This window comes from Drosophila gunungcola (assembly GCF_025200985.1).
Source record: "Drosophila gunungcola strain Sukarami chromosome 2R unlocalized genomic scaffold, Dgunungcola_SK_2 000006F, whole genome shotgun sequence".
In the NCBI taxonomy this organism is placed as follows: Eukaryota; Metazoa; Arthropoda; class Insecta; order Diptera; family Drosophilidae; genus Drosophila; species Drosophila gunungcola.
Window position 1 is genome coordinate 2,654,051 of NW_026453168.1, and position 14,046 is coordinate 2,668,096.

Here is a 14,046-nt window from a genome sequence, read left to right on the forward strand (position 1 = left end):
TCAATCGAATTTGTTAAATTTTTATATCATAAATGATTGTGATTGTTTATTGTTGTTGTTGTTAAATAATGCACTACATAGGCAAACTGTAAGCAAGTTTTAATGTTTAATATTGAATTGAATTGTTATATTTTGTTATACTACCTATGCCTTCTGGTCAAATTGTATATTATAACTGCACAAAATAATACGAAAAAAAAACCGGATATTAATTTATGCAAATTTCTCAGTTCTTGTAAGCGAAGTTTTACTGTGGCTTATCGCGCCAAATGGGAATTGTTTGTTTTCTTTTTTCTTCTTATCTCTACGTCGAGCTTTTTCCCTGACCGCGGGCAACTTATTGCGAGAATAGTTACAAATAGAGCGGATTAGCGGAAGCTTCAAACAGAACCATTGTGAATTTCGCAGAGGACGCTTCCTCGTGAAAGATAATGATTTTGGTTACATTAGCTTTGGGCCTTACCTTGGCCGGTCTGCTCTGTGTGACCATGACCTGGAACTTCAACTACTGGCGAAAACGTAAGGTTCCGGGACCTGAGCCCAAACTTTTCACCGGCAACTATCCCAACCTATTCAAGATGAAGCGGAACATGATCTACGACTTGAACGACATCTATGAGTGAGTAAAACTACACTTTTTTGAAAAGCAGTGTTTTATTTTGGTAACTCGTGTCTTTTTAGGAAGTACAAAAACAAGTATGATGCGGTGGGTATTTTTAGCGGGCGTGTTCCCCAACTTCTGGTCATTAGTCCAGAGTTGGCGCATCGTGTTTTCGTTTCGCACTTCAAAAACTTCCATGACAATGAGTTGTCCAAGTTTGCTGACGAGAAAACCAACTTCATCCTGTCCAATAACCCATTCTTCATCCCCGGCGAAAAGTGGAAACAACGACGGGCTGATATATCTCCTGGTCTGACCAATGGTCGGGTAAGTGGATTAGCAAATCGATATCTGCAGTAAATAACACTCCATTATAAAAAAAAACAGATAAAATCGGTCTATCCAGTGACAAACAAGGTGTGCCAGCAAATGAGCGAGTGGGTGAAAAGGCAAATTCGCTTGGGTGCAGCTAATGGCATCAATGCCAAGGATGTAAGTACCTTTTAATATATCTCCAGAATATAATCTTATATTGAATTTGATTAATTTTTATAATTTCAGTTGAGTCTCTGTTTCTCCACTGAAATGGTCACTGATTGTGTGCTGGGTTTGAGTGCCGACAGTTTTACGGACAAACCGTCTCCCATTTTGGCCAACATCAAGGACCTCTTCAACCCCCACTGGACCTTCTCAATCCTATTTACCCTGGTCAGCACCTTTCCGTCCCTAAGTCCTTTGATCAAACTGCGCTTTATAGCGCTCCATGTGGAGCGTTTCTTCACCGACTTGATGGGGACAGCAGTTAAGGCTCGAACATCTCAACTGGCCACTGCCCAGTTTCAGCGCACCGACTTTTTGGAGTATCTGATGCAGCTGGGAAAGAAGAGGAACCTGGACACTCGACAACTGTTGGGCCACACCATGATCTTCCTTTTGGACGGCTTCGAAACAGTTGCTACCGTCCTAGCACACATGATGTTGCTTTTGGGCCGCGATGAAGAGGTGCAGCAGCGGCTACGCGAGGAAATCCAGGCACGTCTTCAAGATGGCATCATACCTTATGATGAGCTAGACGAATTGCCCTATCTGGATGCCTGCATGCACGGTCAGAAATGTCACTTAAGACTATCCAAAAGAGTCTTGGTGATAAACTTAACTTACCCAACCCGTAACAAATCTTACAGAATCAATCCGATTATTCCCACCTGGCTTTATGTCCTCCAAACTTTGCACCGAATCCGTGGAACTTTCGAACGGAGATGGTCCTAATTTCACCGTGGAAAAGGGGACCGTCGTGGTTATACCTCACTTGTGCTACATGATGGACGAGGAAAATTTCCCATGCCCACAGACTTTTAACCCTGAACGCTTTATGGATCCTGATGTCTCAAAAAATTTACGTGAACGTGGTGTCTACATGGGATTTGGATATGGGCCACGTGTTTGCTTAGGTCAGTTGAAATCCAATTTGTTGATACTTACTATTTGAATGTTCAATAGGTATGCGCTTTGCAACAACCCAAGTTAAGGCTTCAATCGTGGAACTGATCAGCAAGTTCAATATTAAGGTCAATCCAAAGACCCGCAAGGACAACTTGTACAGCCCAACCATGATTCTGCCTAATCTAAATGGGGGAATTTGGTTGGACATGGAGGTCCGTCAATAATTACGCTAAAGGCTTTTATCATGGACTGATAGCAAATGCTTTTAAACGCTTCATTACTAAATGAGTATGACATGATTCGATCAATACGGTTTTTATTGTATTAATAATACCCTTGCAAAGGGTATTAATGTTCTGTTAAAAGTTTGCAACTCCATACAGTAAATATATTCTTATCGAAGTTTGCTTTCTTTCTTGTTTCATTTAAATATTATTTTTGTATCAATTTATAGGATAAATAAACCGGGTATTTATTTATGAAATTTATCACTTCTTGTAAGCGAAGATTTAGTGTGGTTTATGGCGCCAAGAGGAAATTGTTACATTGTTTTTATACCCTTGCAGAGGGTATTATAATTTCAATCAGAAGTTTGCAACGCAGTGAAGGAATCATTTCCCTATAAAGTATATATATTCTTGATCAGCATCACTAGGATCGTCTGTTAGTCCGTTTCTACGCAAACTAGTCCCTCAGTTTTAAAGCTATCTGCATGAAACTTTTCCAAAAGTTGTATTTCTATTGCAGGTAGTATATAAGTCGGAACGAGCCGGATCGGACGACCATAGCATATAGCTCCCATAGGAACAACCGGAAAAAAATAAAAAAAATTGTAACTTTGCTGTTTTTAAAGTTATTTTTTAGTTTTTCGACATAGTAATAGTAATGGCTAAATATTTCAGAATTATGGTTTTAATTTCATCAAAATCGGGCTTTTTAATAATGTAATATTTTGACAGTTCAGAATTACGCTTTTAATTTTATTGAAATCGGAACACGATTTCATATAGCTGCCATAGAAACTATCGAATAATTAAGCTGCAAATCATCATCGCTTCAATGTTTTTAAAAATATAAACAAGTAAATCATAATTTTAATGTTTTAAAGAATATTTAATTTTTGCTATAGCTGCAAGCGTATATGAACTTCGGCTTGCCGAAGTTTGCTTCCTTTCTTGTTTTTTTCATCTAACCGCAGACATGTACAAATAAAGCGGTTATGCTGAAATTTTAAACAGAACCATTCTGAAATTCGCACAGTACGCGTATTGCTTTTAAGTGAAATAAAATGATCCTTGTTACTTTGGTACTGGGCCTTATTTTGGTCGGTCTGCTCTATGTGACCATGTCCTGGAACTTCAACTACTGGCGAAAACGGAAGGTGCCAGGACCCAAGCCCAAACTTTTCACCGGCAACTATCTTAACCTGTTCAAGATGAAGCGGAACATGATCTACGACTTGAACGACATCTATGAGTACGAATATCGACTCTTTCTCTAAGCTCTAATGTCCGATCTGAGCAATTTGTGTCTTTTAGAGAGTACAAAAACAGGTACGATGCTGTGGGCATCTTTAATGGACGGGTTCCAGAACTTCTGGTGATAAGTCCAGAGCTGGCGCACCGAGTTTTCGTTTCTAACTTTAAAAACTTCCATAGCAATGAGTATTGTAAATATGCTGATGAAAAAACCAACTATCTCATGTCCGTTAACCCGTTCTGCATATCCGGCGAAAGGTGGAAGGAACGGCGGGGTGATATCACTCTTGGTCTGACAAACGGTCGGGTAAGCGGAGTAATAAATCGATTTCTGCAGTAAATTACAGCCTATTATAAACGAACAGATAAAATCTGTCTATCAAGTGACGAACAAGGTGTGCCAGCTAACGAGCGAGTGGGTGAAAAGGCAAATTCGCTTGGGTGCAGCCGATTGCATCAATGCCAAGGATGTAAGTACATTTACTTTAGAAAGTTAATTGATATTACATATGTCATATATTTTCCCGACAGTTGAGCCTCTGTTTCACCTCCGAAGTGGTTACAGACTGTGTGCTCGGTTTGAGTGCTGAAAGTTTTACAGACAACCCGACTCCCATTTTGGCCAACATGAAGGAGCTTTACAACCGACACTGGACTTTCTCGATCCTAAAAACCCTGGTCGGTACCTTTCCCTCTCTAAGTAATTTGATCAAGCTGCGCTTTATACCGCTTCATGTGGAGCGATTCTTAGTCGGGCTAATGGACAAGGCAGTTCAGTCTCGAAAATCTCAACTGGCAACTGGCCAGTTTCAGCGCACCGACTTTCTGGACTACCTAATGCAGATCGGAGAGAAGAGGAGCCTGGACACACCTCGACTTCTGTTGGGCTTCATCTCGGTCTTCCTTCTGGATGGCTTCGAAACACTTGCCAGCGTCCTAGCACACATGATGTTGCTTTTGGGCCGCGATGAAGAGGTGCAGCAGCGGCTACGCGAGGAAATCCAGGCACAGTCTTCAAGATGGCATCATACCTTATGATGAGCTAGACGAATTGCCCTATCTGGATGCCTGCATGCATGGTGAGAAATAACACTTAAACTAATCAGAAAAGATATTTTGTGTTTAAAAGAGTATGACATCTTGAAACACATTTAAAAACAAGAAAGGAAGCAAACTTCGGAAAGCCGAAGTTCATATACCCTTGCATTATAGACTTATAATAATTTTTTCATTTATTTTTCCGATTGTTCCTATGCTATGGTCGTGCGATCTGGCTCCTTCCGACTTATGTACTACCTGCAATAGAAAGACAACTTTTGGGAAAGTTTCATGCAGATATCTTTAAAGATGTGAGACTAGTTTGCGTGGAAACGGACGGACAGACGGACGAACAGACGGACGGACATACGGACATGGCTAGATCGACTTTCTAATGATGCTGATCAAAAATATATATATTCTTTATAGGGTCGGATATGTCTCCTTCACTGCGCTGCAAGCTTCTGACTGAAATTATAATACCCTCTGCAAGGGTATAAAAAATTACCAAAAAGCTTCAGTTTTAATTCCATAACTTTTCTCGCAAACATCCGATTTCAAAATGGCATATCTTTAATGTATTGGGGCTTCAGTATCTAAAACTCTGCGTCTAAAAATGGTTTTGTAATTTCGGGTCGATTTTTTGTCATTTTTATGATGTAACCCCTTTCTAAATATCCGAAAAAATCGTCTTTGCAGAAAAGTGACCAAAAATCTGCAGTTTTAAATCCATAACTTTTATTTCACGCATCCGATTTCAAAGTTGTATATCTTCAAAGTCTTGTTGCTAAATCTTCAAAAAATTTGCATTTAAATTCTGTTTTGAAAGTTTGGGTTGATATTCTTACGACATTAAATTCCGAAAAAATCATTTTAAAAAAGGTACCAAACACCTTTAGTTTTAATTCCATAACTTTTCTTTAAAATATCCGATTTCAAAATGGCATATCTTTAATGTATTGGAGCTTCAGTCTCTAAAACTCTGCGTTTAAATATGTTTTTGTAATTTAGGGTCGATTTTTTGTCATTTTTATGATGTAACCCCTTTCTAAATATCCGAAAAAATCGTTTTTGCAGAAAAGTAGCCAAAAATCTGCAGTTTTAAATCCATAACTTTTATTTCACGCATCCGATTTCAAAGTTGTATATCTTTAAAGTCTTGTTGCTTAATCTTCTAAAAATTTGCATTTAAATTATGTTTTGAAAGTTTGGGTTGATATTTTTACGACATTAAATTCCGAAAAAAATCATTTTAAAAAAGGTACCAAACACCTTTAGTTTTAATTCCATAACTTTTCTTTAAAATATCCGATTACGAAATGGCATATCTTTAATGTATTGGGGCTTCAGTCTCTAAAACTCTGCGTCTAAAAATGGTTTTGTAATTTCGGGTCGATTTTTTGTCATTTTAATGATGTAACCCCTTTCTAAATATCCGAAAAATCGCTTTTGCAGAAAAGTATTTTTCCGATTATTCCTATGGGAGCTATAAGCTATAGTCGTCCGATCCGTCTCTTTCCAACTTATATACTACCTGCAATAGAAAGACAACTGAGAGACTAGTTTGCATAGAAACCATCGGACAGACGGACAGACGGACATGGCTAGATCGACTCTCCTAGTGTTGCTGATCAAGAATATATATACTTTATAGGGCCGGAAATGTCTCCTTTACTGCGTTGCAAACTTCTGACTGAAATTATAATACCCTCTGCAAGGGTATAATGATAAAATATGACGTTAAGTACTTACCTAACCCAACCTTAAATCGACCTTACAGAAACTATACGATTATTCGCACCCGATTTTTTGACCTCCAAACTTTGCACCGAATCCGTGGAACTTTCGAACGGAGATGGTCCTAATTTCACCGTGGAAAAGGGGACCGTCGTATTAATACCTCACTTCTGCTACATGATGGACAAGGAATACTTTCCAAGCCCACAGACTTTCAACCCTGAACGCTTTATGGATCCTGATGTCTCAAAAAACTTACGAGAACGTGGTGTCTACATGGGATTTGGAGATGGGCCACGTGCTTGCTTAGGTCAGTTGAAATCCAATTTGTTTTAGCTTGATACTTAATATTTGAGTGTTCAATAGGTATGCGCTTTGCAACAACCCAAGTTAAGGCTTTAATCGTGGAGCTTATCAGCAAATTCAATATTAAGCTCAATCCGAAGACCCGCAGGGACAACTTGTACGACCCAACCTCTTTTCTACCTACTCTTGATGGAGGTATTTGGTTGGACGTTGAGGTCCGCCAATAATTCCGTTATGGGCATATATTTCATGGACTGATTGTAGTGCTAAAATGCTTTGGCACATGTAAATATAAAATTAAATAAAGGAGGTCCGATGCGAACCATTTGAATAACTGTTTATATATATAGGTTGTTAATATTATTGTCAATAAGAAAAAACTATATACTAAAATTGCAAGCTTTTCTGGGGATAAAGTATATCTCATCTTAATGTTTCCATATTTTATTTTAAATTAAAGTAAGTCACACAACTAAAAATTTGGTAGATAAATAAAATTATTTTATGTATTTCAAGTTAAAATAAAAATTGTTTAGCGGAGGTCTTACTTATTTCTCATTATAACAGTTATTTGTTTTTAAAACCTCGTGAAAAACCAAATGTATTTGAACAAATACATAAGTCTTTAACATTTCTCATAAGTTTTAATAATACTCGAGTGTATATTCATGTTACGAGTTGAGCCAGCAGGCTTGTAGTGCTTAAAATATTTAAGATCAAAAATGTTTACCCAAACCGTTAAGTATTGGAATAACTGCAGTTCAATATTGGCTACAATATTGGCTCAGTCCCCAAAAGTATCTGAATACGCCACATTTTGCCTTTCGATTTCCCCCACATATTTTTGCTGCTCTTGCCGCTTAAGCAGCTGAGTCTTCTTTCGTCAGCCACCCATATTGACAGTTTTTCAATTGTTTGCATTACATTTTAGCCACATTTATGCAGAGATTCTGAGTAGGAGGAGGAGTGAAAAGGGATTCATATCCTGATCTGGGGGCATGGGCACCCGATGCTGCCAGTTGCCATTTTCCTGCAGCTAAAGCTCCTATTTTCTGGCTGGTACCCGCCTGTGTGTTATGCTTTACTTTTACTTCGATGCACACAAGAGGCCATGGGAAGCTGTCATTGGCAAAATCTAAACAATAAGTTTGTTATTTTTGAGCAGAGCCAACGAACCGAAAGAGGCCCACTGCCACTATACTCCTCGAAGTGTCCTTCCTGTTACGATAATACCGCATCCTTGGAGGTTGAGTGATTTCCCTTCATTTCGGTTGACACAATTTTCACTTGGTTCGAAGTTTTCCCAATGCTTTGCTGAGTTCCTCTGACGCAGTCCTAATTGATTTCAAAGTTCCACTTTGAAGCAAACTTCCAGGCGAGCAGTTAATAGTGCTAATATTTGCAATTGTTTGCCTAACATGCTTTATTATTTGCAGAAACTGCAAGGGCACGCCATAACCAATTTCGAATAATTGGCCAACAATTTCCCATTTTCCACGCTCTCTGAAAACTATGAGCTCTAAATACCAACCAGTGTTCTAGGATGAAAGGCAAATTTACATATTTGACAGTCGTGTCATGGTCAGAAGCGGAATAGTTTTCATTTTCCTGCCTTTGACATTTTGTCCAACACTTTTTGTACAAATATTTTGACAATTTGACTGGCAGTTGATTTGGTCGACATGCAAAATTATGCCCAAAAATTTCACACTGCACATGTCAAGCAATTAAATTTAAATTGTTTTCCTATTTGCATTATTAGATAATTAAAAAAAGTTTATTAAAGAGCCATAACGATAGCAAAGTGTTAAAGAGGAAGTTTATAATTTAGCAGGTGAGTTAGCAAAATGATTATGAACTGTTTGGAACATAACATATTAAATAACAGAGTTATGATCAACAAAGCATTGTAGCTTAAGTTCACGACATATGCCTTTAATTCAAACACCTATCTGAAGTTGTGTACTGTGATAGTAAATATACTAGTTTACCTAGAATGGAATTTAATACTATACGGTTATCGCAGCCATAAAGAAAACAATTACCAGAAAAAACGTTGACAGCCATATTTAGTGCTCCTTGTTCATTCGCCAACATTCCTATTGACCTTTTCCCTCCAACGACTACGTAAAAATTCCACACTCCCTCTTTGTATTTGACAACTACAATGGTTTTATTGGGACACCGTACTAAATTTATGCAACTCAATGTGCGCTGCCAAATTATGTACACTTCATTTCATGTACAATAACGAAAGAAACACACGTCATATATTTCGCACTTTCCCCGTGAAGGAAACTCACATCAGGTGCAGACTGCTGCTGCTGCTGCTGCCTGTTGACCCGAACTTGGGGGTCAGTTTATTGTTTACCTACACCTACAGCAGCAATAATGGCAAAAACTGAGGACGTGCCAATAGCTTTGGGGGGTGGGGGAATATCCTTGGCGATGGTCCGGTCTTATGTGAATACATAAACACATGCGAACTCGACAAATTCGACACAAATGTGAAAATGCGACAAGATTTATGCCAAAGTAATAAATATAAATGCGGTTTTGAGTAGAAAATAGAAACATAGGACCGTTTGGCGCACACAAAGGTGCGTTTACATACACGCATGGGAGGGGTATACATGGTACAGCTATTCCATATATATATTTATATATGTATTTCGACGGACTGGGGCAGTAAATCATTGCGGTTGGCCTGGCAATTTATCGTACCGCCCCCATCCATCTGGCCATATGTTACACGAGTGTAAATATTGAAATAACTTAAGGAAGTCGGCTAGGAATTCCTTGACTGGCCGACCGGTCTGGTTGTGTGGACATCGAGGCGCCCCAATAAATCACACGAAAAAGAGCATTGAACGCAGTACCACCGGGCGCATACGTAATCTATTTGAAAATGGCATTGGCAAACAAATGCCACTCCAGCTGCCCTGCGTTGGGAAAGCGCAATTTTTATATTTTTTGGCTTACCAATCAGGAGCACCACTCCCGCTTTTCCCAAAAATCTCGACGAGGGCGACTTGCAAAAATATGCAAAATTTGCAGCTTTTCCGAATTTATGGTTATTTGTGTTGCACTCTTAATGCTATTGAACTTGCACTTAACAAATAGCATGGAGCCCAGTGCGATTCGCCCGCTTCAGATTCGCCCAGTTGCACTCCATTTAGACGATGAAATAAACGTTGCCTCGCATCCATTCCTTTTTTGTGTTTTTGGCTGTCTTTCAAAACATTTTAGTTACATTTTGTATATTACATTTCAATATGCGTTTCTGATATGTGTCTGCAAATTCGAAGGCAACGGCAACAAAAGAGCTTTGCGTATATATTTCTATTCGCTTTGTTGCGAACGACTGTTAGTGGTCCATGTTTAGGTCAGCTCTTAAAAGGAACTAAATTAAAATGATGGTAGAGGTACAGTACTAAAAACATATTTTTTATTTAAACAATTCGATGAATGTATTAATTTCTGTTATCAAAAGATTTAAATGCTTTACTAACAGCGCATTCTTTAAAATAGGTTCCATCTCTTGCCCAAAAGATAGAAAGATAAAAAAATATAGAACCATTAACAACTTCAAAGCTTAAGAACGCCAAAACGACTCTAGTTGCATTAAACCCAATGTTAAACTAAGTTTAGTAAATGTATTCGCTTTTTAATTGGCCAATATCAATGGGTGATTTCCTATCATTCTGATATGCTTCATTTGTAATGTTTTAATATGTATATATCATTAAAGTCATTACTCTCAATTTCAGCCAGACAATTGGCGGTGAATCCTTTAATACATTCTAGCTACATATTTTAGATGTAAAGTTATCATTTTATAGGGTCAACTTACCTGTTTTTTAAATCCTTGCAATCATATTAAAAAACATTTATTTTAGAATCAATAACATCGATAAAGAATTTGTTATTTTCTTCTTTTGCTGACAAATCTGTCTTAATTTGCAATTTTCTCTTCTATTTCAAAAGCGATTTTTCTTTTTCAATCATTTTTAATCACCAATCTTACGGTGATGCTTCTTCATATGTTTCTTTAACAGAAAGATGCTCATAAAAATATTGCTCACATTACTATTTTCCTCAGTTTTTATTGCTCTCTCATGATTGGTTATGGTTACCGAAATCAGTGTATTTTCCTAATGCTTTTCATTTTACCGCCTCTTTGGAATCATCTACCAACCCCATACACCCGCTAATTAAAATCCATATGCGCCAGCTAACTGACAATAATTAGCACACAAGCGCGTGCAAACAAACACACAATTAAAAGTGCATAAATATGCAAGAATTTTGCATGTTGGCAAAGGTCTTGCCATAACCCAACCTAAACCAAGCCCCAGCCCCAGCCCCGACTGGGCATAAAAACTAAAGGCATTATAATGTCAGGCTGGCTTTTATGCACACGTCAGGCTAATCGCAAGCACAAACACACCTCCATAAAGTAGGGTTCCTAAAACCCCATCCTAATGCCATCTCATTCCAAAACCCCCATCCACAGTGCTTGTGCAGGGCAAATAGAGCGAAACCATAATTGTTGTACTTGGCAACTTGAGTTCGCTCCTCGCTTTTTGTGTCGTAGTCAGCAGCCGCCGTTGGGGCCATGAAATATGAATAATGTCAGTACCAGCAATCCAGCCTCAGTTGAGCTGCTGCATGTGCTCGGTGCTCAGTGCTCAGTGCTCAGTTTGATGTGCGTAGTATTTGCTAAACCCATTTAATGAACCCCCTTCCTGCCTCACTAATTTAGCTTAATTCGCTGCCAGCGGGTGACTCTTCAGGGGGATGATAGTTTGACTTGGCCAAGGTTTGGATTGTTATTTTTAATGAAATGCGGCGGAGTCACTTTCACGGGCTCGTAACTGCAAATTGGCCGTACTTTTCAGCCAACATCTCGGGTGATGCGGCGGAATACGGATGAACAGGCAGAGGTATTTGCATTTAACTCCTGACAGTTTAATATTTGTGAAGCCACGTGATGGTAATTAAAATGCGTAGTCAAGTAAAGATGGCTTAGGTTTCCGTGCTCGACGACAACCTGTTCTGGGCTGATAAAAAGAATGGCAAGTGTCAGGGATAATCATTAAATTTTATGAGAATGCATTAGAAAGAAGTCAACTCGGAATGAGAGCCAGCGACATTTACTAATTGTCAATCTTACAAATTATAATAAGGCTTTAAAACGATTCTGTATTTAGCAAGTGCCACAATTTTTACCTTCTCCTTAAAAGTATTAAAAATAAGTTTAGAATTTCCAGCAAAAACAGTTTACTGCCCAAAAAATTAAACATTACCAACTGTACCTTAACTCAACTATACCATTTTTTCGACGGAAAACTAGGGAATCGAATATTTGTTTTTTCTCGGTATGCAATTAAATGTCGCATGTTCCTTTGGGGTCATCCACAGGATGTCCAAGGTCCAACAGGCTGTCACGAAATGTCAGTCGGCGTGTCCTGCTGCACCAAAGAACAACACATGTCAACGCTGATGCGAAAATTGTCAAGGGCGATTCTTTTGTTAACCAACTGGGTGATGTAAGTATACACAATATATTATGCAAATTGCATATTAAGCAGAAAACTGCATTTAAATTATTCAATATTTAAAGGCCAGCACGACCAATTTTTGCCAGCTAATAATTTCATAATTAACTTAACAAATTCGTTTGCAAACAAAACGAACGTTCGTCAATAAATTTTAGGAAAATATAAAATTAATTAAATTGTACTAAGCTTTAATTGGTTTGCAGTATAAATAACACAACAGTTCAATAAACAAACAGTCCATTGACCTAATATAAAGACTGCAGCCTCTTAAATACTAATGTCTTATTAGCAAACAGTATGAAACATTAGGAGAATATTAAATCTCTCTCATAAAGTTGAATACATATTGGCCAGTGGAAAACCTATTAAACAATAATTTCTTAATGGCTTAAACATAATCTCTTCGCAGGCCGTATAAATTTAACTCCCAGCAGTCCGCTTTGAATGACGTCTCACGAAAACCGCACTTATAGCCTCGGTCGGCTTATACATATTGGTCTTTTGTGAGCAAACGTCCGGTTGCAGGATAACGGACGATGGACGATGGACAATGGACGGCAATGTATCAGCAACAACAACAATAACAACTGTTGGCATAACGAATGTTGTGAACAGAGTTAAATTTTTAATTTACATGATTCTTGAAAAGAGACCGAGAGAGAGAGAAGTTGTATGTAAACATACAGTCAAGCTTCACCATGAAAATCAAATCAATTATATGTCAATTTCGCAATTAACATGTGTAATAATCCTGTATCACAACATTGAATCAATAATTCTAGAACATAAAACGCTTTTTAAAAAATGTAAAAAAAAAAGAATAAAAAAGTATTTTTTTATAGAGCCTTTTAAGTTTGGATTTTGAAATAAAATTATAAAAAAATAAAGAAAATATTGTTGATTTATTTGTAAAACACCTTAGACCCAAAAAATAAATTAGAGCTTGTGAAAGCAAAACGCTTTTGAAACTGGGTTAGTATAAATTAAATAAATTAAAGTTTTAAATTGATATCACCACTCAATTGTATTCCAGTTCCTCAAGATACAACTTTTCGTAGAACGACTGTAAAAACTTTTCAACAAGGGCAGTCGAACAGTTTAAATATGCCAGCGTAGGGAGTTTCTGGTGTTTGCATGTGTGCAAGCCATGTAATGAAATCCCTTTAAATGTTTATGAAAAATTCATGACGCGTGCAAATGGCGCGAAAACAAGTTGGCCCGCGGGTGTGTGGGCCAAATTGGGAGTGGCTTAAAGGGGCGGCTGGACGCAGAGCCATTGCATGGGTGAAAATGATGGCGCCAAGCTTTGCCGGACACGCAGTGTTGCATGCAAAATATGTTATGAAAAGAATTCGGTTCTTGTGTTGTGTATTACCAGTGTGGTTTTTGTTGCTCTGGGTGGTCTGGGTGCTCTGGGTGCTCTGGTTGCCGGTTGCCGGTCGGACACGTTGGACACGTTGGACACGTTGGACACGTTGGACACGTACATCAGCCCGTGCGCCCAATAAGTGAGCAAGTGCATGGACGCCTCGGAACGCACGTGATCACAAAAATTAATCCATTTGTTTGTTAACTCATTTTATCTCAATTATGCGCAAACAATGGGATTAAAGGCAACAACACGAGCGAAAATAAATGCACATAAATAAATCTGCAATGCTGCAAAAGCTGAAAAGAAGAGAGCATTCCCAATTACGAATAATGACATGAGCCAACATGTATAAAAAAATCTCTTTGATTCTAAATGTCATTTTCGAAATACTCAAAACCAAAAGTGTTGAGAATTTTAATACACTAAAAATTAAACTTAAGTTTTAAAATATATGTTCTGTTTATTAATGTAAATGTAAATGCAAGTTGTAAGTGCTATTGAATTATG

The 14,046-nt window shown here is 38.0% G+C and overlaps 1 protein-coding gene and 1 long non-coding RNA gene across 2 annotated transcripts; both read left to right on the plus strand.

Moving 5' to 3' along the window:
- The first annotated feature begins 377 nt into the window (after nucleotides 1-377).
- On the plus strand, nucleotides 378-6,923 carry LOC128254970 (uncharacterized). The gene is given in 13 exon segments (XM_052984365.1): nucleotides 378-619; nucleotides 682-928; nucleotides 989-1,093; nucleotides 1,163-1,706; nucleotides 1,786-2,052; nucleotides 2,102-2,256; nucleotides 3,330-3,520; nucleotides 3,583-3,829; nucleotides 3,888-3,992; nucleotides 4,054-4,530; nucleotides 4,532-4,601; nucleotides 6,341-6,607; nucleotides 6,664-6,923. Coding segments are annotated over 13 exon segments (3,030 nt in total). The 5' UTR covers nucleotides 378-431; the 3' UTR covers nucleotides 6,831-6,923.
- A 1,363-nt stretch (nucleotides 6,924-8,286) lies between these two features.
- LOC128255168 (uncharacterized) lies at nucleotides 8,287-12,820 on the plus strand. The gene is made up of 3 exons (XR_008267600.1): nucleotides 8,287-8,437; nucleotides 12,028-12,155; nucleotides 12,577-12,820. It is a non-coding gene; the product is annotated as an uncharacterized LOC128255168 (long non-coding RNA).
- Nucleotides 12,821-14,046: the final 1,226 nt, after the last annotated feature.